We start from the raw sequence: 26,943 nt of genomic DNA on the forward strand, positions 1-26,943 counted from the left end.
CAAGATGGACCATATGTAGACTTTGTTATTGATAAGGTTCTGCACGCCATAATGAAGCATTTGTTACAAATAAGGAAGACATTGAGATGAAAATTAAGAATGTAGTCAGTTAAGGAGGAGTGTTAGAATATGTAACTCCCAGTTGCCTTATGTGTGATCACATTTACGATTGCTTTTATTATTGGTCATTATTAGGAAAAGTTGATATCTATGCACAAATTATATTCCTAGTTTTTAAGAGGTTATGAGATGGAGTTGGTTTTAAGAGATTATCTCCAACAAGCTATCTTCCTAGAATAGCATGTGGTGAAGATATTCTCTTGAGTGAGTGATTGTGTCCAAGATAGTTTGCCTGTCTCTAAACAACTTTCATGTATTTATAATTATTTTATTACATTCTCTTTCATGTATCTATATTTATTTTATTACATCGTTCAATAAGTGTTGAGAACAATTTCATATGCAATAATGGCTACTCTCCCATTCTAATTTAATTATGTGTGCAATAATGACTACTCTCCCATTCTAATCATGTTAACTTCACAAACAAAAACAAGCGTAAAGAAAAACACTAAAAAACAATTAAAACTTAACTCACAAGTCACAGTCAACTTCTCATTATGGAATGGAAACCAACGACACATGGTTTAACCGTTAATACAAAACCAGTTAACTAATTTATTCATACTTTGATCAAGCGAAGAGATTACATGCTTTAATAAATACGACATATTTTCCCTTCTTAACTTTTAGAATTGGCATGCGAGAGTAATTACAAAAAGAAAATTGAGAAGAAAACATGATAAGAAAATTTTGTACCAACTTGCATGTTGTGATGAATCGATATGACGCTGTATACTTGAAGAAAGAAAAACAATTTAATTAAATATAAATTATGCGCGAAATTTTATTAGCCTGCGGATTTTACAAAAGAGAAAAATTCAGAGACCCTTTTACAAATTTCCCTGGCAATTGTCTATCAATCAATGAAAAGCAACAGCTGGCTAGTGAGATATTCACTACCTTAATCCACACGGGTTACATTCACAACAATGGGACTTGCAACCGAATATCTGGCATTTTTCCATATAAGGGACCCAAATACGTACTGACCTCCAGAACTGTTCACGGCTTTCAGGGCCACCTTAAATGTTTTCTTTTGCCCGCTGGTAGAAAATTCAAGCTCTGCAGGCTCAACTGACACTGAAACTCCGACAGGAGAATTCACTTTTGCTTTATAAGTCACCGGTCCCTCTGCAACATTTGTCACAGTTCTTCTCACAGTCGCTGATCCTTTCAGTGCCGAGACAGCGATGGAAGGATAGTTGAGGTTATAGATGTTAGGGGGTCGTTTAGGACAAGTGACTGCCCTCCCTGTTATGGCCTCTATCTGGGTTGAATTATAATGCAAGCTGCAAAGAAAAGTGTCGTAGTCTCTGATTGATAGATCATAGATTAGGCCAGGATCTCCAGCTTTATTTGGATCGACATGACCTGCACCATAGTTAAAAGGACCTGCTGTTTGCAGTAAGGCATCTTTAATGGCCGTTTTGGTGTTGTCCAATCTTCTAGCTGTCATTGAAAAATATTAAAACGGGAAGAAGATTAGTAAATGCTAAATTTATATTTTTCATTAAAAAAAATTGACGAAATATAAAATTATAGATAACTAGCTATTTGTAAATGAGAATGTTGAAATATAATAATTAATATTAATCCACCCGCAAACATCAACCCTTAAAATTTTGCTTCCAAAGCAGATTCGAACATATAACCTGTCAAAACGAAAAATGCGTCACAACTTTATATGTATATGAATAAATAGATAGAGATACCTGTAGTCATAATGGCAGACCGGATGGCTGCTGCGCTCCAATCAGGATGAGCTCTCTTCAATAAAGCTGCAACACCAGCAATATGCGGACACGCCATAGACGTGCCAGAATCTAGATTGAAAGGTACATATCTATTATCATAGCTAGTACCAGTTGCATTTGCTGCTTCTGAAATTGCTGCAAGGATTCCCACCCCTGGAGCTGTAATATCAGGCTGCATTGGAGAGGACAGTTAACGATTTTATTTTCAAAATATTATGATACCTTATAATGGAGATATCATAACAATGGAGTTGTGGGGATTGAATTATAAACCTTGAGTATGTCTGGAGTAAGAGAATTTGGACCTCGAGAGGAAAAGTTTGCCATAGTCGGAGCTGGCTTTACATCTAATTGAGTTCTTGAATAAATGGAAGCCACAGGGGACCTGCATAATTTAATTGGGCATTAGGGTTTTTCATGCAATAACCAGGTTTTACTACAAGTTGAAAAGCTCTATATCTAATTGAGTTCTTGAATAAATGGAAGCGACAGGGGATCTGGATGAGCATAATTTAATTGGGCATTAGGTTTTTTCATGCAATCTCTTTCATCGTCTAAAAGCTATCTTAACCACGTTTTAGAAGAATTGAAAAAGTTGCATTTGAATCCTACGCTGTTGATTCGATGTATTGAAAAACTGCCGCTCCATCAGTTGCATTCAAATGTGCAGCAGGAAGAAAATGAAGGTCTGCAGTAACGGTTCTCTCGTCAATGGGTGCATTGGGTGCATTGGCGAGAATCAGGCCTACTCCTCCTGCTAATCGAACGGTTAAACCTTTCTCAAGTCTGTCATTGAGACCACGAAGGCAGGCAACAATTTTTCCTTTAACTTTTCTGGGATCTAACGATCCCGCGAGACAGTGTTCTCTGAAAATAATAGCCATTGAAACTGTTAAAACACAATATCACAAAGAAGTGAGCCGTTGATGGCTTGAACTAATCCTACTCCTGTCCAACTTTTTTCATTCGTAAAAGGTAATAGTATGCAGCATACCCAGCAGTTGTATTTGCATGTGGCGCTTTCACCCTCACTGATGATACCAGTGGATACAGTTTTCCTTTTGGTAATTGGAACTGGGATAGGCTTCGTCCCTGGCCTCAAACAAAAACACAGAGTAACAGAATGATTTCTCTAGCATACTGCAAGGGATCCGATTTATTGATTTCAATGCCCATGATTTGAAAAAAATATATATTTTTTTTTCAAAAGAAAAAATCAGAATGTAATTATATTAAGATGATATAATTGATCGTCATTACAGTTGTCTCCGTGGAGGCATGTTACTGATTTGTATGCAATTTTCCTCATAACAGAGAAGATCCTGGACTGAGAAAAACATATATATGGCCTGCAGTTAGCAACATCAATCTAATGAGGAGAGATATATATGCCGAATTGAAAACCATATTTGGAAAACACATATGAGCCGTAAGTATAGCAAAATGTAGAAGGTGCCAGCCTGATAAGAAGAAAGAGCTACGCCGAAGAGGGCATAAATCCCGAAATGGACACCAAGATGGAATGCAGAGGCATGTTGGAGTTCTGGAATAGGCGATGATTTCTCCAATTCCAGATGTGCCAGCATGTTAAGATGAAGAGTGCGCGCCAGGAGGGCCGCTGAGAGCTCCACCAAAGGAAGGCGTCCAGTACAGAAGGAAAGGACCGATGCGAAAAACCATGAGAGAGTGAGAGCTCATACCAGATTGAAGAAGAGACTGCACACTCAAAGAACATGTGGAAGTTTGATTCATGATGTGCTGTGCATAGAAAACACCTGCTCGGACCATGCCAACCTTTTCTTTGGAGAACCTCCCAGGTGAGGTTCTTGTTGGAGAAAAGGAGCCAAGAGAAGAGGATCGCTTTTAGGGGGCAGGGAGCTTTCCAAAGCTTGGTGGGGAAAATAGGGAGAGAAGGCGGGAGGGTAGAAGAAATGAGAGAGTAGATATTTTTGACAGTGAGAGGAAGGGAAGGTTTCAGAAAGGACCAGACCAGCTCATCTTTGGTACCCGATTGAGTGATTCCTATGTGTGAGAAGCTGTTAATAGCAGATTGCCAGAGGGGATGGAGGGGAGGGGGTAAGGCGAGTTGATGATGATTTTTCCAGATAGGCTGGTTGGAGAGCCATGAATCTATAAGCTTGCTCCAGGTGAAAAGGCCATTAGTGTGAAAGAAGGCAAGGAGAGCTGGGGGAATAAAAGATATCAAATTTTCAATTTTATCGACCGAAACGTGAAAATTTCAATATGCTTTATTGCCCTCTCGAAATTCTCCATGAAAAGACCTCTACAGCACTAACAATTATGTTGATAATCAATAAACCATTAAATCCAACAATGCTTTGCAAAAAACATGCAACATGAACATAATGAAATAAGCCTCTCGGCCTATTTAGCGGTTCCAAGTTGAAAGGGTGAATTTCCACCCTCTGTTCTTATGGAATACTGGCAAATCGAACTTCATAAGATTACTTAACTAAAGATGAAGTTAGACAACGCCAAAAGTCCGCCGCAGTATAACTGTTGTACGTTTTAAAGGAATTTTTTGAGTCAAATTTACCTGAAAATTGGCATAGATTTGTTGAAATTACATGTCTGAATTGTGAACTTTGCAAAATCTGTGTCACGGTTTATGGGTTTTTATAGGTGCTAAATGCGGGTAACCCAGCAAGGTTTAGTAAATATCTAAATCTTTAGAATTACCTTGTGTACAATTAGTCTCATGTTTCCAGGGTGGCCATTAGAGATTTTATGAAAAGAACTATGAACTTGGCAAAATATGAGTATAATGAGACCTTTCCAAGCAGTCAATCCATGCTCTTCCAACACCTTTGCTCTCACATTACTCTTGATAATATAACCTGGACCAATGCTCTGATACCCTATTGTTCTGACATAACTCCAAAGAACGCTCTGATACCATATTGGTCCGACATAACTCGACATAACTCCAAAGAATATAACCTAGGCCAATGCTCTGATACCATATTAAGATTCGCTATTTACAAACCGTAAATTTCAATGGGATACATCCCATATTCCTAGGCTAGCTGTTAGTTCACCTCATCCATTCTCGAAACTAGAATAATTAATTATTCATTAAAATACATATTTTAAACACAAATAAAAATTTATGATAGATTTTTCGGCGAAAATCACATGAGAAACCATTTGTCGACGCGTTTCGAACCAACCAGTGTGGTTCATCGTCAAGACAAATAAAAATTCTTTCTTATTAATAATTAATTCAAAACATAAATTCAAATTTGGTTAAACAATGCCAATAAGCCGTACTTACTATATATGTTCTGTTGTTTCCGAGATAAACGGTCGAAGGGTATACTCTGTCGATGGTGCTTGCTCCCACAGTTATGATCCAAGGTGACACATTTGCAACCGTCGCCGGAACTGGACCAGCATTTGCGGCAGCGCACACAACAACCCTCCCTCTTTGAACTGCATGGAACGCTCCGATTGAAATTCCATCTTGAAAATAATCGTTAAAAGGAGGGGGACTTCCAAGAGAAACTGAGAACACATCAACTCCGTCGTATGTCCCTGCATCAAATCCTGCAAGAATATCTGCATCATAGCAAGTGTTGGGCAGTGTATCTGTAGGCCAACAAACTTTATAACTTGCAACTCTAGCATGAGGGGCTCCCCCTTTCGCAACCCCTTCTGCGTGTCCATATATGCTTGCATTTTTCACAAAATTCCCCCCTGCTGTAGACAGAGTATGAGTTCCATGTCCAAATTTGTCTCGCGCAGAGAGAAATTCCCCTGTTGCAGAAAAATTCAAAGGCCCATTTTCAGCATCACGCCCTTTGATGAAATATCTGCCTCCAATCAATTTCCTGTTGCAAACAACAATTTGGAGAGTAAAACTTTGATTCCATTGCAAAGGGCCTGCTTTCCAATCATCTTTTTATTGCAAAACACTCGAGAGTGAACCATGATTCTAGTAATTGGGAAGTAATTGTTCTAGTTTTTCAGGTAGGGATATCTTACAATGGGGTTGGCTTTTACTATACAACATCAAACAAAGAAACAAATACAGAGATCGAACATTCTCCAACCAGCAAGTTCAAAGTGTTTTTCTTCTAAGCAATGTAATGCAAGAAGTAATAACCGCAATAGACTGCAAGCAGTACAGCAGGAAGAAATAAGAATGCAGAGGACTTTGTACAAGCAACAAGATGTATTATTCAGTAACAACCCATCCAAATAAAAATTAAGCATCTCTGACAATCATCTCTTAGAATCATGCTTAAATATTCAAGTGACAAGTTACTTGTTTTCAGTTACACCAAATCCAAAATCCATAACCATAAGTAAATTTTTAAACTCTTATTATTACTTTAAGCGGCAATTAATCTATTATTCCCAGAAGGTTGGTTAGTCCAATTACTTTAAGTGGGCAATTAATCTAATATTGCAGTAGTTGGTTCCAATTAAAGTTTTAGAATACACTAAAACCAGCAGGCATTCTTAAATTCCCAAACCCTTACCATACTTAAGTGGAAAATTAATCTCATATTACACCGAAACCAAAACTAGCAAACATCCGTAAACTTCTAAACCCTTATCATTAACCTAGGTGGGAAATTAATTTCCCCAGATAAATTCCAAAATAGTAGTTAGTCCACCATTCCCAATAAAATAAAATTATAAATGTGACAATTACCCCCAACATTACTTACCTCAAAAACATGCTTAAACGTTGAAACTTGTCACTTCAAATATGGAATATTCATAAAGTTCTAAACTCAAAAGCATGCCTAAACATCGAAGTGGCAGGTTACTTCAAATATTAAACTTGTCAAATATAGAATATTTATGAAATTCTAAACTCAAAAGCATGCCTAAACATCGAAGTGACAGCTTACTTCAAATATGGAATATTTATAAAGTTCTAAACGAAAAAACCTATCACTTAATGTTCCCGCAGGATTTCTGGCAAAGTGCTTAAAACTAGCTGCCAATAAACACTTACAAACCATATTACTTTCTAATACAAAATTGAAACATACTTATTGGGAAACTGTAATCCTTTATAAACGATTTGAAATTATCTATCTTCCTTGGCATTCTGTTGAACTTAGGAAGCAATCCTTATCTCTTTATTATATATTTCAGAATATTAACAGTTTGACTCCAATAATGTTCATTATATATCCCAAAATATTTGAGAATGTGCAATCTAAGTACACTCAGATAGAAAAAAATGAGCTTGATATTTCAGTCTATAGATACTGATAGAATCCATTGTACGCAGTAAAAAGGTTTGAGTTAAAAATCTTAAGAGAATGTTATACGATATGCAAGCATGGTTAAACAAACTGAAAAATATTCTGACCCCTCATCAACGCACCTGTTGCAGTGTTCTGGACCGAATTGTGTTCCCTTTTGGCAGAACCCCTTCCATCGAGAAGGAATAGGTCCTATATCTGTGTCATCAAAACTTGCAGATTCCGGCCATACCCCTGAATACAGAAGAAAAATAGCATTATAATCAATAACAAATATAATGAACTCACCTAAAAAATGAACCCTAAACCTCAAGGTACACATAGCGAGCCATTTCCAAGGGTCACCTAGAGAATATATTAACAGACACACACAGAGAGCTATTTCCAAGGCTACTGAGGTGGGTCGCTACCTGTATCCAGGTGAGCAATAATAACATCCTGTCCGAAATGCCCCTGTCTCCATAGCGATCCCGGAGGAACATATACATTCTCAGATTTTCCAGCTCCAATTTCCAAGCCAAGGAATCCCCATGAACGAGTTGTTTGCAGACTTCTTGCTTGGTTAGGAAATACAGATAATACCTCAGGGAGTTCTAAATAACAGCACCCAAAATTAACGACACCGAATTATGTTAGAAAAAATATAGAAAAATTCTATGCATCTACCGGCTTCCCGTTCATTCAATGTGAAAGAGTGAAAATGAGCATTAATGGTAAGTTATTCACTTGAGAGAGAAAGAGCATGTTCTTCTTCAAGAGTAGCAGCAAAACCATTCACGATTGTGGTGTATGAATAGAAGATTGACTCCTTTGCTGCCTCCTTGCTGCATTTTTTCAGTGGAAAAGTATATATAAAACCCTGATCAGTATGATGATAATATATAATTGTGTAATTTTAGGTTTTAGGTTGTAGCCAAGTCACATATTGTTTGTGGACAGTAAACTTAAAGAATGTTAGCTATATATTCGATCAGGAAGCTTTAAGAATGTTAGCTATATGTTCGATTATTTATAATAAAATGGTAAGTTATATGGTCTTCTATTAATAAGAAAATAAAATGGTAAGTGTGTATTTATTTGGATATTTTACATTTACTTTACATATTCTACACATGCTTGATTGGAATTGGTAATACTTATATAGGAAATTTGTGTTTTGAATTATTATATATTAATATTTATTTATGTAAATTAATTAAATTATAAATAAAATTAATTATATATATATATATGGATGGATAATATAAACAACTATATTAAAAAAACATGAAGTTAATAAATTGGATTTTACAGACAAACAAATTTATTTTATTTTCAACTATAAATATAATAGCAAAATAACAAATAAGTCCATGGGTTTTTAGAAAGATACATAATGCATATACATAGATTGTAATTGCATGAGCCTCATAAGTTGAGGGTATTGAAAAAATAGTATAAAAGTAAAGATGAAGATTATAAGACAAAAGTAAAGACTAAAGTAAGCATATAAAAATAGTTCTTTATATGCTATCTCAAGTGTACTTTGAAATTTAATTATAGATAATACAAATTGCATGTTCCCACATAAAACCCCCACAAATTATTGATTTAAATTTATATTTAAAATGAGTAAATGAGGAGGAAGTCTACCTTTGTATACATTTATGAAAATAATATCCAATTAAAGAAAATAGAACTCTCAGCTAATTCCTACATATTCACAAAGGTGTTGATTTAAATAATATTTAAAAAAAAAAATTAAACCATTGTGACTAGTAGTTTCTTTGCTACATCATTTGGTACATTTTAATAAAGGAAATAACTAAAGGTGATGAAGAAAATAATGTTCATGATTTCTCACCAAATAGTTTTTGGTGTAAGTATTCACTCATTGATCATTCACAACACTTACATTTATTGCCAAAAAAATAAAGTAAGAGAAAACATAATAGTAGTTATCTTTGTTTTGTTTATTTTGCTAAATCTTTTGATACAATCTATAAAATCAAATTATAAAAAGTAATGAAGAAGGAAGAAATTTGGGTTGAGTAAAAAGAAATTACTTTTGATTTATATTAAAAAGGTTAATATAGAAAATTTTAGAAATTATATAATGGTATGATATTGAAATGAGATCTTCTATCTTTACATCATTATTAAATTAAAATTTATAATATTCTTATGATAAAATAATGATGTCCCTTCTCTCTAACATTATAAGTTTTTTTTAAAGATAATTTAGAAAATTTGATCACCAAAGATGGGAGAAGAAGAATAATTATCTAGATAATGTGGTGTTATTAGAAAAATACAAAAATACTTTCTAAAAGCATCTTGAACAAATTTTACACTTAGTGAAAATGAAGATTAATGTAAACAAATAAATATAATAGTAATAGGTGTTTTATAATAGGATATAACCATTATATTTAATGGTGACAAACTAGAGGTATTTTTTTGTACAAGTATCATTGGTTGGATCGCTTGCGTGTAGAATTATGTAATATAGGGCATGAAAGCCCTTTATTTTTGAAGAATAAATGTAAAAAGGTTTTATGATGAAACAACAAATTAAAGGAGTTTCTATTTATAAATAATAATTTTGTATGGTTATTCAAGTAAATGGTAGTTTTGTATATTTGTCAAATTTTAAGGTTCACATTTCTCTAAAAAATTTTGGAAAAAGAAAAATTATTTTAGAAAATATTTTTATTAGATGAAGAGTTAAAATGCAAACTATTTAAATCTATATGAATAAAAAAATCTATATGAATAAAAAATGTGCTTACAAACATATAAATAATGTAAGAAATAGTGTATGACAAGGGTTAGTACTTTGAAAAGAAGATTAAAACATAATTGAAGAATAATAATTACTAGATGAAGCATGAGTAATTGGAAATACAATATTAAATAGGGTAATAAAAAGTTATAGTAAGAATGTAGTAGTGAGAAATTGATATTTTATCGACATGAGATCAAGCTAATGATTAATAGGTCTCCTTAACCTGTATTTTTGGGCATCAATTAGTGATAGTAGTGGGTTGGAAATGTGAAGCCATTATTACAAAAGTGTTAGAAGGCAATGTTCCACCAAATTTATGGGATAGGAAGACACACAAGAGGGATATGTTGGAAAGCCCCTACATTTTAGGGTAATTTAAGGGGGAGCACTTGCATGTGTGTGTGAGATATTTGAATTCAAATTCAATAGTGAAATACATTGATTCATATATCATAAATAATTCAACGAAATAGAAATAGTAAAACATTGTATACTTTTATTTAAATTCATCAACCATTATTCTATAATCTTATTGATACTAAGAAAATAATAGATATTAAATTATGAACTGTAGAATAATAGATTGAAATTTCTTAAACTTGAAAAGAATAAAAAGTGACGAGCCAAATACTGGGTCTAAGGTTATCAAATGAACAATGGACAATGAACCAATTCTATTAGAACTAGAGAGTGAGTGAACCAATCAATCCCAAAATTGGGAACTAGAAAAAGAAAACAGACAAAAAAATATTGATTGACCAAAATTACATAAATCCTCAAATTTTGAAAAAAAACACGTAAGTATCCACGTGCATCCATATTAATCCAAACCATTATACACAATTATGGAAACCTTATATATATATATATATATATATATATATATATAACCAAAATAGCACCAAATACAATAAGATAATTACATCAATAAAGAGGCTTTAACTGACTTCTATAGTCTAAACAAATCATGCTGCAACAAATACTTACATATCATCAAAATCATTGTGTATATTGGGAATGACATTGTCCCTCTAAGCATCAAAATAAGATAGAAAATCTTAGTATGTCGAATGGAGATTTTGTTTATGTCGAGTTGAGATTTTGTTCGAGTGATTTGTACAATTTCACTATGGTCATGATAGAGGAGTTCAATAGTCCATGCCACCAACATCAACATAAATAGAAGGTATGGTGTTCTCAATTAAATTCTAGTTCCATACCCTTAGACATGATATAATCCAATAGAAACATTGCAACCCACCAAATCCTAAACCTTTAAAACTTTAACTCTATTAGATTTTGAGTGAGATCTAAAATTTTAGTTTTTACTTATGAAATCCAATGACTTTAGGACCACTCTTAAATATTATGAATCAATTAATGGTAATGTAAAAAATTTAAGTAAAATCATGAAAATGAAATATGAGAATTTAACATTACCATTAATTACATTCCACTAGCAAAGTCCTTAGGGTTCAATATTAAGCTTCCTCACTTATAAATTACTCGTTTCAAACAAAATTGAAGGGGCACCCACAAACAGCTCTTTTGGAGAAACATGCTCCCCACATTGGGGAAACACATTTCCCCTATCTCTCCAAATATTCCCCAAAAGAGGGATCTGGGGAACATTTCACTAGATATCTCTCTCATGACACGTGCATAGAAACATGGAAAGCATGCACCCTACCAATGGGACAATGAGTTGTCAATGGTAAGTAAGAAATAGTAATAAACTATAAGGGAAATAGTAAAAAATGGTACAAAGAGACAATACCAATGGAGTAGAAAAATAAACCTCAATCTTATTTGGAATTTAAAAGAACTATATTAAAATAAAATTGATTATTAAATCTAATCTAAATACCCCATCCTCAATTCTTTATCCACTTTTCAAATCAAAATCTTTATTCATATAATTATTTATAATTAGATATCAAAATATAAAAACCATTTTCTTTATCAATTAAAACTAATTCCTTATTATCTATTTAAATAAGATGTCATAAAAATAACAATTATTTTTATTATTTATGAGATTCTGGTGAACCCACCCAATACTTAATAACTTGCAAAAATTAAATACGAGATATCTGTGATGATACAATCTGCTACCTCTGAACAAGTCAAAGAAATAAATTTAACATGAAAATTTGATAATCTACTTAGCTCGTTGAATTTACCTGTTCGAAGAATAATAAATTTACATAATATACTACAACTATAAGATATTTACTCTTTTTAACGTTACATTTTTATTTTAAAATAAAATCAATACCTAATATTTGTATAAAACTAGAAAAAAAAAAAAAAAAAAACAAATTGAATACGGGCGTAATCTGAAGGGCGGACTAAGGCTTAAGGAACCCTAACTAACAACAAAACATTCAAGATGAGTAGATGGTGAAAATCATATAAACTTATATTTGGTGAAAATTGTATCATCGGAGGAAGTTATCATAAGATATTATAATTTTAAAGTAGATATTATTATTATCATAAAATATAAAAATTATTTTGGTAAGCAAGGTTTTTAATTTGATATTAGCTTTGACGAGTAATATGGTTAGGATTATAATAAATATTTTGAAATTATTATTTATAATGTGTTTGTACATTATATTTTAAAAGGGAGTGTTTTTAAAAAAAAATTGGGTTATAAAGATCAGATTTTTTACTGCATAATGTTTTAAGAATTGTTAAATCTTTTACAGCATCATGTTATAAGTGAAAGTTTTTTAATATAAGATTTTTTTGGGTAAAAATCACATCAGAAAAATTATGTCAATCATGTAGTATGGTTCATCGTTAGGATAAAATGGAGAATCAGATCAAGGAATCAGATTAAATAGAGAATACGCCATGAAAAGATAATTAATTCTAACATTAATTTTGAATAAAAATAAAATATTTATTAAATATAAATAAATTAGTTTTTTCTTATTTCACCAATGTTGGTTTTCTTCTTTATGATAATCAAAACATGAAGATACTTTTATTCTTCTAAATTAGGATTGTTCACCTCTTCATAGTATCTTAATTTTATCTTATCAACTAATTTATTATGACACCACAATTTGTCTTTAATATTATCATTATTATGCAATGCCACATTTTTCTTTTTTCCCCACTGATTTAACAAGTTAACATCTTTATGCAAACCCTACTAGAGTCCTAGGTGGTTTTGGCTGAAATTTTAAATAGAGGCTATGGTTGGATATTGAGATAGATTAAGGAAGCAATTTTTCTTCCATGTTGTTGTATATTAGGTACCTAGTCATAACCATATTCTCAATGAGGGCATGTCTCACTTTATGAAAAAGATGGGATATGATATAATGGCTTTAATTTTGAAATCATATGTTAAAGCATAATTTTAGGTTTTCTCTATCTTTTTCATGGTTCTCTAAAAATACTAAAACCCTAAACTTCATAACTATATAAGACAAGACGAGGGACAAGAGTCTCAAAGAAGAATCTTTTTGTTATCTCATAGCTAGGAGTCTATTCATTTACAATTGTTTTCAAGTCCATAATAAATTTTCTAGCTTCTATTTATCTTTTTCTCAATACTATAGTTATAGTTAAGTTTTAGATGAAGATTGATTCCTTTATAGCGTTGTTGTCATAAGGGAAATTAGTGTAAGAAATCTTTTGCAATTTAATTGTCATAACTTATCAACATTGACACTTATTAGTTGTTCTATTGAAATCATTAGACTTTTAGTCATAAGAATAATATCATTAACATAAAAAAAATAATAATAACTATAATCATAGGAGTCAAAATGATCTTTTTAATAATAAGAATTATCCTTTCCTCTTTCACCATTCCAGACTTTCAACTTTTTGAATTGTACAGTCTGAACCATGAATGAAGAAATCCACCTGATTAAGATTATGGCTTTGCAGAACATTATAATAATTTAATTTTAAAGTGAAGTATTTAATTAATTATAATTATTATTATATTTGATTATGAAGAAACACATTTTTTTAATCATTAAAATCACTTATACTATTAAATAATAGAAAATTAATACACAATATTCCTCATTATAAAATCAAGCTTCTTCATAAAACACATGAACAAGGATAACAATCTAAAACACACAGTCAAGTTTTATGATGGTGCATTTGAGTTATTTCATATACAGGCAACAATGTCAGCCTTTCATCTAAAAAAATCACTCAGAATTAGAATTAAGTCTGTATTATTACTAACACAGGATGGAAATGTAACAAAAGATGAGCATACCGATTTTTATTAATATTAGCAATATATTATAAAAAGAGTATTCATTTATCCATTAATTGGTTCAGTGAATTACCTTCCTAATACTGATCCTAGAAGCTCATGATGTGAATCAACTATCTGCTGGTAGTCCACATTGTCATGATGATGTCCTCCTAAATACACCACATATGACTGCAACAGGAAAAACAATGATCAGGAATTGCAACTATGGTTTCAGCCAAAAAAAAAAAAAAATCTGAAATATTTTGTTTAAACCATCAGCAAATATACCCACAAACTTATCTTGATTATAGATTTGTTAATGTGAAGACATTAAAACATATAACACAAAAGCAGAGTGGAAGCCATTTTTTCTTGCCTTTGTAACTCCCACAGTTGAATCTATGGAGGCTGATAATAAGAAGAAAATAAATAGAAATGAATTTGTTTTCCCAGCCATGGCTGCTGCCCTGTGATGCATGGTGCAGTATTATTTCAAAAGCCCTTTTGTACAAAAGGCCTTGGTAATGTCTATTTGCCCATAAAAGAGGTTTTGATTTTCAGATATATATATAAATGAGCGGAGAACGGAATTCCGTGATATTAATGCAGAAAATAATGGAGGTTGAGGGCAATCTCAACTGCGAATTCCGTGATATTAATGTAGAAAATAATGGAGTTTGAGGGCAATCTCAACTGCATGGAACTCTGATTTCGATATATATATGTATGGAGCCCAAGATATAAATGTATCGGTTTTGAGGGCAATCACGACTACATGGAATTCTGGTTACTTGACACACAGGGTGGCATGCCTTGTAGTGTGCGAGAATTATATGCGACGGATATTTTGGATCGTTTCCCTCTTAAAATAGGAGTGTGTAAACATAACGGGTAAAGATTCAGTGAATCATTTCATTTATCGAGGAGGATGAATGAATATAGGAATGGATTATTCTCTCCTTTAAAGAGGAGAGTGTCCATGCACTTGTAAGATTAGTAGGATTACTTCAATTACCTTATCCATTACATTACGCTAACTATAATAGTGATCTAAATTAATTGGCTAGTGTTTGTTTTAGAATACAACTTTGAGGGAAAAATCAGTGGATAAAAGGTAAAAAAATTAGTATTTTTGGCTCATAAAAGATCTGGGGTATTTATTTTTTGGTTTGGTGAATTCTATGCTAAAGAAAAAGAGGAAGACCAAAAACCCAAAAATATCCATTTTGTGATTAGAAAACTAAATATCTAAGATGGTGAGTAAAAAATCACTAGCTTTTTATTTGTATCCATTGATTTTTTCCTCAAAGTTTTATTTAAATAAAGCATTTCTTTTTTCGTTTTTTTCGACATAGTTATCAAAATACAAACCATTGTAGTTTTATCCATTTGAAACGATAAAAATTACCTAAATAACAAAAAAACAACTAACAAATTCTATGGGAACTAACTCCTTTCTAAAACAAATATGTAGCTTTCACTATACCCTGCATCATCTACTATAAATCAAACATTTCTTTTCTCCTTGTTTTGACCTGGTTACTAAAACACAAACAACTGTAATTCTATCTAGTTGAACCAATAAAAATTACTTTCTATATTAAAAACATAAAAAAAGACAACTAACCAATTTTATGAAAGCTAACTCCCTCTTTCTAAAACAAATATGTAGTTGTGATTATACACATGCATCATCTATTATAACCATTTAATATTTATATAATTTAAATATTTAAAATTAAAATATTTTATAAATTTATATAATTTAAACATATAGATTAATAACAACAATATTTTAAAATTAAAATATTTTTTTAATAGTAATTTTTTTTTATATATTTAGTTTTTATGTCATTGAAATATTATACTTCTAATTAATATATATATATATATATATAATTTAAAGATTAAACTATTTTTTAATATTCATATGTTTTTAATATTTAATATTTATATTTTATTGAAATATTATATTTCCATTATTATTATTTATATTTAATTTAAATAATTTAAAAGTGTATAGTATAAATAAAAAAATATTTATATATTCAAATAATAAATAATAACAAAATTTTAAATTCAAAATATTTTCTAATTTTAATGGTTTTATTTTTATTTTTATGTTTTATGAAATATTATACTTCTATATATATAACATTAATGGTTATAGGGTCTATGCGGAGTTCTTTGGAGAGAGGAAAGTCACGAGAAATGGTGCACGCAGCTAGGGTTTACCAGTCTTCAGAAACCAAACAGGCCGCTGACATATTGGACAACCTCATCGCTGCAACACTAAGTAACCCTGGCTATGGAAAAGACCCGGTCCTACTGATCTTGGCAGATGGGATTGGCTCGCTCCTCTCGACCTCCCTCTGGAAACGACTGAAAGGCATCTTCGAACCCCCAATATAGACTAAGAACAACTGGGGGCTTGATGAGTTAATTGTCTTTCTACATCAGGACCGACCTACACCAGGGAAAGCCTTACAAAGTTCACATGGTTTGTTATGTGCTGGCTCTGGCACTGCATTTTCTCAATAGAGTCGGTCGAGGACGTTTTCCAGCCCATGGATCTAGGCATCAATGGTGTACGTGTAATAATAGCAGTTGTGCACAACGATGCAAGAAAGCAGGCAATTGCTTATTGGTACCAAAAAACAGGGTATGAAACCCCAGAGGCAGAACAACCTCCACAACGGCCACAGAGGACCTCCCCCTACCTGAATCGTGGCACTCCTTATAGATCAGGCCATGGGAAAGTCGATGTGGGTAGCCAGATGGCAGTTTGGCTCATACGCTGGTCAGATCTGGCTGTCCGCCAACCAATCTCCTTTGTTTACCACCGGCTAGCAGAACCAATGACAAAAGGGAAAGGGAAACCCTCTATGACTAACACGGTAGCGCAGGAGAAGGTATGGGGCACCTGTCTGGGTGCTCCTTACACAAACCTACCACCACACCGACAACGGGATTTGGCAAAGAAAGAACCAGATAGAGCATCGATATGCTTAGATCTGTCAGTTTTGGGCACATGGGCAATAGATCGAGCCCCTCCTCAGACAAATCCACACTCTACTGAGGTGGATCTGATACAAATCTTCATTAAAACACTGGAAGGCAAGACTTTTTGCTGGAGGATCTAGAAGGGGAAGAGGATTCAAGAGCTAAGGTATAAAATCCATAACCACCTCGGGATACCAGCATGCCGACAAAATCTGATCTACTCAGGCCACATTTTATAGGACAACCTCACACTTCAGGATTATGGCATCACCACAGACTCGACCATCATGATTAACCTGCATCTGCGAGGTGGATGCATTGGAACCATCTCAAAAAGCATAGGCTCCTTTAAGGATGCAGTCAAAGGTAAGGAGAAAGCACAAACCAAACCAGCAACACTGGTCGAGCTACCAGAGCCCTACATTGTAGAACAAAAACCTGAGAATCTTACTCTCACCATCGCAATGCCTGAGGTAAACGACCTGTACACAAATATCTATTCCAAATCAATTATATGCAGATTCAATGGGTTTTGGCCTAAATCTGATGCTTTTCACCAATGGATATATTATTCCTAGTCACCAAACTGTGAAATATACTTATGCCCCAAAGGGTTTTTTATAGTCAGATTCATAACAATATAGGAAAGGGAACATATCCTCAATAAGGGACCATGGTTCTGGGGCAATGCAGGACTCTTTATGACCCCTTGGTTTCCGAAATTTGACGCCAACACAATGGTGGTATCAAAGATGCCAATTTGGGTCAGGCTGCACAACCTCTCATTACACTTCTGGCATCACAATGTTTTAATCGCCATAGGGAATGCACTGGGAAAGTTCCTAAAGATTGACGAGGACAAACTTACAAGGGGGATATTTACTTTTGCCATGATATGCATTGAAGTAGATCTCAGCCAGGGACTACCAGAAAGCATAACATTGAATTTCAATAATACATAGTGGACACAACCTTTAGACTATGGAAATACAACCTTGCGATGTCGTGGATGTCTACAAACAGGACACCTCCACAGTGCCTATCCTAAAGCAAAGCAAACTCCCAAATGGAACAAGAAGCATCAGAAATAGCCAAAAGGATGGCAATATATGGCCCCCTTGGAGGAAGAAGCAAAAAATCAGAAAGAACAGAATACAAAGCAGAAACGGAGGATCAAAAGGTCTAGAACAACACACTAAAAGAGGAGAAAGACCCCAACAACCCTTTGTAGCACCAAGAATCTCAACTACTAGGAATGGAAATAACCAGCATCAAGCAAACTCATGGATCAGAAGAATCCAATTCTAACAAAGACTCTCCCATACATACAAATGAAAATCAATGTTCCATTGTAACGACCACTCCCAACACTGGAGGTTGGCGAAAGGTGGAAAAAAAAGAAAGGGAGAAAATAATAGTAGTTATATTTTCTTATTTTTTTGTTGTTTCCTGTGAAAACAAGAACATACTGATTGAAAGACACACGGGGCTTTGTAACGTGAACTAGGTTTTGTGTTAGGGTTTGGAGCTAGTAACCATGGCGGGTCATGGAGGAGGGAGTTCTACTCCCTCCTATAGTCAAATAGCCACGAATAGAAGCAAAGGAACTGGTTAGCATTGCTTCAAGAAACCACCGGAGGTGATAACTGAGGATATTAACACAAACATCAAACCTCATAAACAGAAAGAAAGTCATGAGGAAGATAGCAGGGAGAAGAGGAAAGAGGGTAGTAGTCAGAAAGTTGCACCCATGAGCGCAATAGGGTTCTGTAAACCCAAGTCGACCATAATTCCTCGGGTCGTTTTAAGTGACCCAGTGCTACAGGTGCATAGAGAACACATGGTGGAACAAGTGGTTATCTGCAAATTTATGGGGATTTGGCCGATGGAGAAGGCCTTACACGCATGGATAAGGAACCACTGGAAACCAAAGGGGGAAATAAACCTTCACCTTGGATCGAGGGGCTTCTTTACGGTGGTGTTCATGAGCCTAGAAGATAAAGACAGAGTGTTTGAGGGAGGGCCCTATTTTTACGTTGTTGCAGTCCTTTACATGCGACCATGGGTGATGAATTTTGTCCCAAAATAAGAAACATTCACTTTAGTACTGGTATGGATAAGACTATACTCCCTTCCTTTAGATTATTGGTTGTCGGAGTCTCTAAAGGCTATCAGAAATAAATTAGGGCATTTTATAAAAATATTAGATGCGACTCTAAGAGGCAAATACACTTCATTTGCCTGAATCTGTGTGGAAATGGACTTATCTAGAGCACTTCCGGATGAGATCATTTTAGAGGTGTATGATGAAGAATGGATACAGGTGGTGGACTATGAACATGTCCCATTCAGGTGTCGTAAGTGCCATGAAAACGAGCACCTATACAGAGACTTCCCATCAAACAAACTGGAGAACAACACAAAAACCACCACAAGCAAAGATCCGGAGGGTTTCACTAAGGTGGGGGAAAAGGGACAGGAGGATAGAGGTACCAAAAGAAAATCTACGAGGATGGGAAACCAAGCCACAATAGTTTCAAAATCTTAAAAGAAGAATTTGGAAACAACGGGGCAAACTAGGAATCAGAGATTAATATTAATGAGAAGGATAAGGATGCTAGCATGGAGAACATACCAAAGAACAACCAACAAAAGGATGATCTACTGAACATTGTGGAGCTCAGTAGGGACCATGAGATGACCCCAAGTGAGGCGGGAACGAAGGGCAATGAACTGCAGGAGATTCTTGAGAGGGAGAACTTAGATCTAGAAAAGTTTTTGGAGCAGGGTATTGCCAAAGGGGTTGACACCCAGCTAAAGGAGGATTTTGATAGGGTTCAACAGTTCTTCCTTTGGAGATCCCAATCGAAGGGATCTAGAGTCAAAAGAAACCATGACATCCAGGAGAATATAGGGATGAAAACAATGGAGCAAACACCTGGACACTCTTCTAAGAATCTAGGTAGGAAAAGAGGAAGAAAAAGACAGAATGAGCTGCTGACCGAATGTGGAAAACTCATGATTAACTCAGGTAAGATGAGAGATCTCACCAGCTACTCCTTTACAAACCTTTCTTAATGAAGCTTACAACCTAGAACATTAGGGGCCTAGGAAGTAAAAGGAAACAAAGAAATCTGAGTATTAGAATAAAAGAAAAAAAACCAGATATGGTTTTTATTCAGGAAACTAGGTGTTCGATGGACAACATCAGAGAAATACATAGAAAATGGTTAAGCAAGTATGAGTATCTAGAGGTTAAGGCAGATAACTCGGTAGGAGGGATTCTTATGCTTTGGTATCCCCAAAAACTTGGAATCCTGGATGTAAAAGCATCCAGGAACTATCTATCATTGGTGATTCAACCTTTGGGTGACAGGGAGGCTTACATGATTACAAATGTCTATAGTCCTCAAGAACTAGAAGACAAACTCATGCTTCTCACCTCCCTTGAGGAGCCGAGAGAGAGATATCTTGATATGCCCTGGATTCTGGTAGGGGATTTCAATATGATTAAATCTCTTACAGAGAAAAAAGGTGGCACCAGAACACTAGGCAGAGACTCCATTGCCTTCCAAAACTTCATAAACAAAATGAGACTAGTGGATGCTGAAACAATAAATGACACTTTCACCTAGAACAACAAGAGAGGAGGGGCTTCTCAAGTTGCCTCTAAACTAGACAGATTCATAATCTCATAGGACCTCCTTCTCACAGGCCTTGACATGTCAGCTCTAATCCTTCCCTTTGGAGGCTCGGACCACTAGCTTGTACAGCTCAAAACCGCTTTTATGGGTACATCGAGGAACATACCTTTTAGGTTTGAAAATGTCTGGCTCTCTCACCCTGACTTCACCAACAATATTGACAAATGGTGGATGGAAGATTTTCCCATTCAAGGCACAAAAATGTTTATGCTGCAACAAAGACTTAAACACATCAAATCCAGACTCAAAGATTGGAACAAGAAAGAGTTTGAAAATATTTTTAAAGCCAAAAGAGAAGTTGAACAGAAACTCTAGGGGATTAATCAAATCATAATCACAGAGGGTTTTACCGAGGAAAAGAAAACTCAAGCTGAGTCTCTTAAGAAGGAATGGGAAGATAGGTGCATTCAAGAGGAGATATTCTAGAGGTAGAAATCAAGAGTGCAGTGGATCAGAGGAGGGGAAAAAACACTAAGTTTTTTCATAACTCAACTTTGGATCACAGGGCACAAAACAAAATTTCAAAACTCAGATATTTTCAAGGGAAAGAGCTTGTCTCCCACAAAGAAATGGAATCCATCCTAGTACAACACTTCCTTAGCATTGCAAAGGAGTCTCTCTTAGACAAGTCACAGTTCATTAGAAATTTCACAAAGTATATTCCCAAGCTTGTAACAAAGGAAGACAATCACAATCTTAACAGGCCAGTGTCTGAAGATGAGGTCACTGAAGTTATTAATGAGATGCAAAAATGGGAAAGCTCCTGGCCCGGATGGATTTAATGTGGACTTCTTCAAAGCATGTTGGAAAATAGTCAAACAAGACATCCTTGATGTAGTGGAAGACTCTAGAAGATCCAGAATGGTTTTGAATGCTCTCAATGCCTCTTTCATAGATTTGATTCCAAAGCAGGAAAAATCCATGACACTGGACAAATTCAGACCCATAGCTTTATGTAATGTGGTGTACAAGATTATTTCCAAAGTGATCGCTAACAGACTCAAGCCCCTTCTTCCAACTCTTATCTCAGAGGAGCAAACTGGTTATGTGGAAGGAAGACAAATTCTCAATAACATCATATAAGCTCATGAGGTGGTACACTCACTTAAGAGAAATAAGCAAGCTGGCATGATCATACAACTTGACCTAGTGAAAGCTTATGACAAGATAAGATGGTCTTACATCAGGGCAGTGATGAGAGCTTATGGTTTCGACCACAACTGGATTAGATGGGTTATATCCCTGGTATCCACAGCTAGTTTTTCAATCTTGCTTAGTGGCTCACCCTCAAGAACCTTTATGCCTTCCAGGGCTCTCAGACAAGGAGATCCGCTCTCCCCCTTCCTCTTTGTGCTCATGATGGAAGGGCTAGGCAGAGCGATAAAAAGTGCAAGTGCTAAAGGAAGAATCCAGGGACTGAAATTGACCATAGATGGAGTTGCTTCAACTCACCAACAATTTGTGGATGATACTATGTCACAAGGAATTCCCACAGTCAAGGTGTTGGCTAGTTGAATTGTTTACGAATTAAACATTCAAGTACCACATTAATTGTCGACCAGGGAAAGTCTTTTTATTTCAAAGGCACTGCGTACTGTATGTACTTAAAGTCTAAAAGCATCGAAAGCTGTAGTATACGTAATTATTACGCTATGTCATTACAGTACTTGTTAAGATGAAAGCAATTAATTAAAACTACGAATCTGGAAAGAAAAATAATGGACGCTCTGTTGGCAGAGGATCAGGACCCTATCCTCCAGATGGGGACGTTCAGCACCTGCCCCTGTAATCAGAATTACTAATGCACACTGCACTCTCATTCACCGATGAGAAACAAACTCAAATGATCAATGAAACAGAGTACTAGAAAAACAAAGAATACCAGAGGTAATGCTATCAAATCCAAACAGAGTACCAGAAAGAAATTACTGCACACTTACACACTTGACAGAAAAGTAAATGGGTGAATCTTGTGAGGAAGGTGGGCCCAGTCCCTCTCACAAGATTCCCCAGGAAAACGAAGACGGGATTAAGTGCTCAAAACAGTTTTATATTCATCTGCCAAAAAGATTACATACAATAGAGTTCAGACTTGCTGATGTTCTCAGAATCTCGATTACAGACTGACCATAGACACCGACTAACTCCCTTTTCATGTAGATGTCTCCTCTTTATAGAGGAGACATCTATTACAATAGAGTATTACAGCCTATTCAGTTAACCCATCTTGTCAAAAATAAGCAATTCAGAGTGCTGTTACAACAGTATGATAATACATTCTTTTCTTGAGCTTTAGCTGTTACACGGCGGGTAACTGACTTTGACTATCTTCTCGGGATCTTCATATTCCTTCGCCATTTCCCCATGTTGTTCATGCTGACTGTGTTCTTCTTTCTTTAGACTTCCGCTTGATTATGCCACATCAAGATTCTCTAGATAGCTGCCATCTATTGTTCGTGGCTGTTACAAAATAGCTTGCTTTAGGTAATTGTTGTTGCTGACTGTAGCAACTACGGAGTTGCTACTTCTGGTGTTGCAGCAACTGCGTAGTTGTTGTTTCTGGTGTTGCAGCAACTGCGTAGTTGCTGTTTTTGGTGTTACAACAACTATACATTATAACTCCTGCAAGCTTAAGACAATTATTTGACAATTTAATCAGCATTTCCAAGGATAAGTATAAAGATATTCACGAATATGAAATAAACAATTAAACATAGACATGCGGAAGGTTACTTCATACCTTGGGGTTAATATGTCATTATAAAATAAAAGCTTTCAACTTATGACTGCAAAAGGGTAATTATACGGCAAAAGATAAGGTCAAAAATAGGTCAATTGTGAGTCCCAACATCCCCCCCAACTGAAGAGATTGCATGTCCCCATGCAATGTCTACTCTGAGTCTGAGTCGGAGAACTGGGACGAACAATGGAGATTACTAAGACAATAGCTGTAGGGAGTGACATCAAACTTGTCTCTGAAACCACAAACAGTTCGTATATGTTTCCATACTGCTGCCTCTTCTCTGTTAGAAAGTCCAAACTGACCCTTATACTGATCACCCGGCAACCATAAAAGTGGGAACTTGAATTTGTAACCTATCCAGTTCTCAGCACAATGTGGCACGCTTTCAACATACCAAGGTACCCTTGATAATGCTACTTGCAGATTTGATGGGTTATACGGGTGATATTCTTTCCTTTCTGCGGGGCAGTTATCCCAAAATAGTTTATTTGCTTTCACAGCCAATGATGCTTTGGTTTTTACATACTGCTGACAGTCTGTTAGGACCTCTGTTCGCAGTCTCATAACATGATCCTTCATATCATCATTGTCTATCATTTTTAAATGTTGCAAAATGAAAGTGGCAGCATTCTGTGGTTCAGCCCGAATCCACAAAAGGCAATTCTGTTCGTTTTGGAGGCCTGAGACATAGGCATTTTGCCAGGTAAGCTGATTCGCCAAAAAGGAAATGAAAGCTATCAATTGTATGTCACCTACTACAGGTGTCATGTTCATGTTTCTTTCTTCAGACACAGCCTCATTATGGAGGTACAATTCACATAGCAGGTTTTGGTCACTTTTGGGTGCTTCTGCAAAAGTTTTCATAAACTGATCTGCTGTGACCACTTGATAAGGCCTCCCCTCCTTGATGGCCTTCAGCTGAATAAATGCAAGCCTTTCCCTTAAGAATGTGGCATAGTTGAAGGAGGGTTTCCTTGTGGCGAGCATCCTTTGGCATAACTCAAACATCAGGGACATCCTGTGTTTCAGTTCCTTAATTTCTTTATACTGGGCCCTGCACTGTTCCAGTGCTTCCCAGTTCCTATAGGCATGATCAAACCAGGTCCCTTTCTATTGTTCAAATGCTTTGCCTTGAGACTGATGATATTCTCTCCACCATATGCGTTTCAATTCCAGAAAACTTTATGTTTCTACACATGCATCACTAACAGTGGGAAGCTTTGTTTGCATACAGGCATCAACCAGAATCATCTGTTCTGTTGAAGTGTGCTGGAATGATCCAGCATCTTTCTCTTCATCTTCCACCAGGGCTTCTTCCTCCTGTTGGGCTAATTCATTGTTCTCCAGATTGATTTTGGTGGTCCGGGGTGAATCTGTCTCTTTTTCTTCTTCTGCTCCTTGCTTCTTGCTAGGTGAATTCAATTCTTCCTTATTTCCTTCTGAGACTGTTTGCTCTTCTTCCATAGTAGTCTGGGTAGGCCGGGGTGAATCTGTATCTTCTTCTTCTTCCATAATAATCTGGGTAGGCCGGGGTGAATCTGTATCTTCTTCTTCTTCCATAATAATCTGGGTAGGCCGGGGTGAATCTGTATCTTCTTCTTCTTCCATAATAATCTGGGTAGGCCGGGGTGAATCTGTATCTTCTTCTTCCTTTTCTTCCTGCATAGCATCGGGAAGCTCCTTTGTTTGTTCTTGTGCAGCCTCTGAGGAACTTACTGGTTCTTGTGTGTCAGTAAGTTCTTGATCTTGTACAACTTCAGGTGAACTTACTGGTTCTTGTGTGTCAGTAAGTTCCTGGTCTTGGTCTTGCATGTTCTCTGGATGACCTGTTGGTTCTTGTGTATCAACAGGTATCACCGACTGCATTTCTTCTAAGGATCCTGTTGGTTCTTGTGTAACAACAGGCTTCTCTGTCTGCACTTCCTCTGAAACAGGTTCTTCTATCTGCACATCCTCTGAAACAGGTTCTTCTGTCTGCACATCCTCTGAAGCTCCTGTTGGTTCTTGTGTATCAACAGGGCTTTCTGACTGTACTTTTTCTGAAGCTCCTGTTGGTTCTTGTGTGTCAACAGGGCTTGCTGACTGCGCTTTTTCTACAGATCCTGTTGGTTCTTGTGTAGCAACAGGTCTTTCTGTCTCAGTAGAAAATTGTGAAATTTTTACTTCAGCATCAACAGACTCCTTTGTTTCATTTTCAGCCTCGGGGGCTTCCTCTATTGGTTCTTGCACTAACCTATACCCTGCCTGAGCATATATCTCACCACAACTTGTACACAGATATTCGATATCTTTGCTTTTCTCTGCTGCCGAGGCTGCTCTTGCTAAAACATGCAGACTGAATTCTTCTTGATATGCTTCCCTGATCCTTATTATCTCTTCCTGGTAATCCTGAATCTGAGCTTTCAGAAACTCAATTTCTTCTTGCAGGGTGGGTATAGTAGGCTGATCCTGTGAGACAGTAGATTCCAGTGGAGGCAGAGGTTCTGCTACGTCAATTTGATCAATATTTCCCACAGGTGGTTCTTGTGTGTCACCTGGGGTAGTGGCTGGTTCTTGTGTTGCAGCCACTTGCTCACTATCATTCTGGGTGTTGGCAGCTGGTTCTTGTGTATCAGCTGTCTTAAGATATGATGCCACGAAGCTATGAACGCTCTGCATCTCAGCCTCTGTGGGTGAGGGAGAAGGGTTTCGAGAAGTGGCTGGAGTGCGGGGTTTTAAAGCAATGGATGGTGGGCTGGAGGGATCAGGGGATCCAACTACTGCCGATTTTTGTTTTGGTAAAAAGGCAGGGAATTGAGGTGTTTTTCTCTTCCTACTGGTTCTTGAGGTCGAAATAGTAGTCGGGGTGGTGGGTGCTTTGGTTGAAACCCTCGTTCTTCTTCTTTTTACTGGGGTTTTCTTTGCCTGCTGCATTTTTTGTTTAAGCTGCGTAATTGGGATATTATCGTCAGAATCATCAGTAGAGATACTGAGTATGGGAGCGGGAGAATTGGTTCTTTTGGGAGACACAGTTAATTCCGCTACTTCTTGTTTATTTTCTGTAACATGCAGAGGTGTTTGCTGGGGTTGTTCGGGAATAAGCTCTGTCTGCTGAGGGTTTTCCGAAGGGGTTTGCTCAGGGGTGTCGTCCATTTGTTGAGGAGGCTCCTGGTCTCGCTGAGGTGTATCCTCAGCTTGACGAGGAGTTTCCTCTTCTTGATGAGGACTACCCTGGACAGGCTGTGGAGTTCTTTCCTCCGGATGGGGATTAATGGGGGGTGGAGGAATGTTCAGAGGAAGAGCTCTGTTAATCAGCAGTTGGATTAGGCGATGGTGTTTTAGGGAGAGGGCTGGATTCTTCGCTTTCATAGCATATCGTGCCAT

The 26,943-nt window shown here is 35.9% G+C and overlaps 1 protein-coding gene across 1 annotated transcript; it reads right to left on the reverse strand.

Annotated features, from left to right (window-relative positions):
- Positions 1-856: 856 nt before the first annotated feature.
- LOC149173673 (subtilisin-like protease SBT5.3) lies at positions 857-26,943 on the reverse strand. The gene is made up of 11 exons (XM_089426795.1): positions 26,470-26,943; positions 25,438-25,959; positions 7,850-8,006; positions 7,534-7,716; positions 7,246-7,357; positions 5,173-5,728; positions 2,872-2,969; positions 2,490-2,744; positions 2,151-2,262; positions 1,836-2,049; positions 857-1,572 (listed from the first exon to the last, which is right to left on the reverse strand). Exons 1-11 carry the CDS (start codon positions 26,941-26,943, stop codon positions 1,025-1,027), a joined length of 3,231 nt encoding a protein of 1,076 aa, XP_089282921.1. The 3' UTR covers positions 857-1,024.

The sequence above is a fragment of the Pinus tabuliformis genome, chromosome 4_2 (assembly GCF_031772625.1).
Source record: "Pinus tabuliformis cultivar Carrire ecotype Pingquan chromosome 4_2, CPIR1, whole genome shotgun sequence".
Classification (NCBI taxonomy): Eukaryota; Viridiplantae; Streptophyta; class Pinopsida; order Pinales; family Pinaceae; genus Pinus; species Pinus tabuliformis.

Bases quoted from the DNA above. Each gene is read 5' to 3' on its own strand.
- LOC149173673 (XM_089426795.1), bottom strand. From the start codon at position 26,943: ATGGCACGATATGCTATGAAAGCGAAGAATCCAGCCCTCTCCCTAAAA. The intron at 2,745-2,871 runs GTATGCTGCATA...TATTATTTTCAG, and splicing joins CATGCAAATACAACTGCTGG to AGAACACTGTCTCGCGGGAT. The intron at 1,573-1,835 runs GTATCTCTATCT...TTTCAATGACAG, and splicing joins GTCTGCCATTATGACTACAG to CTAGAAGATTGGACAACACC.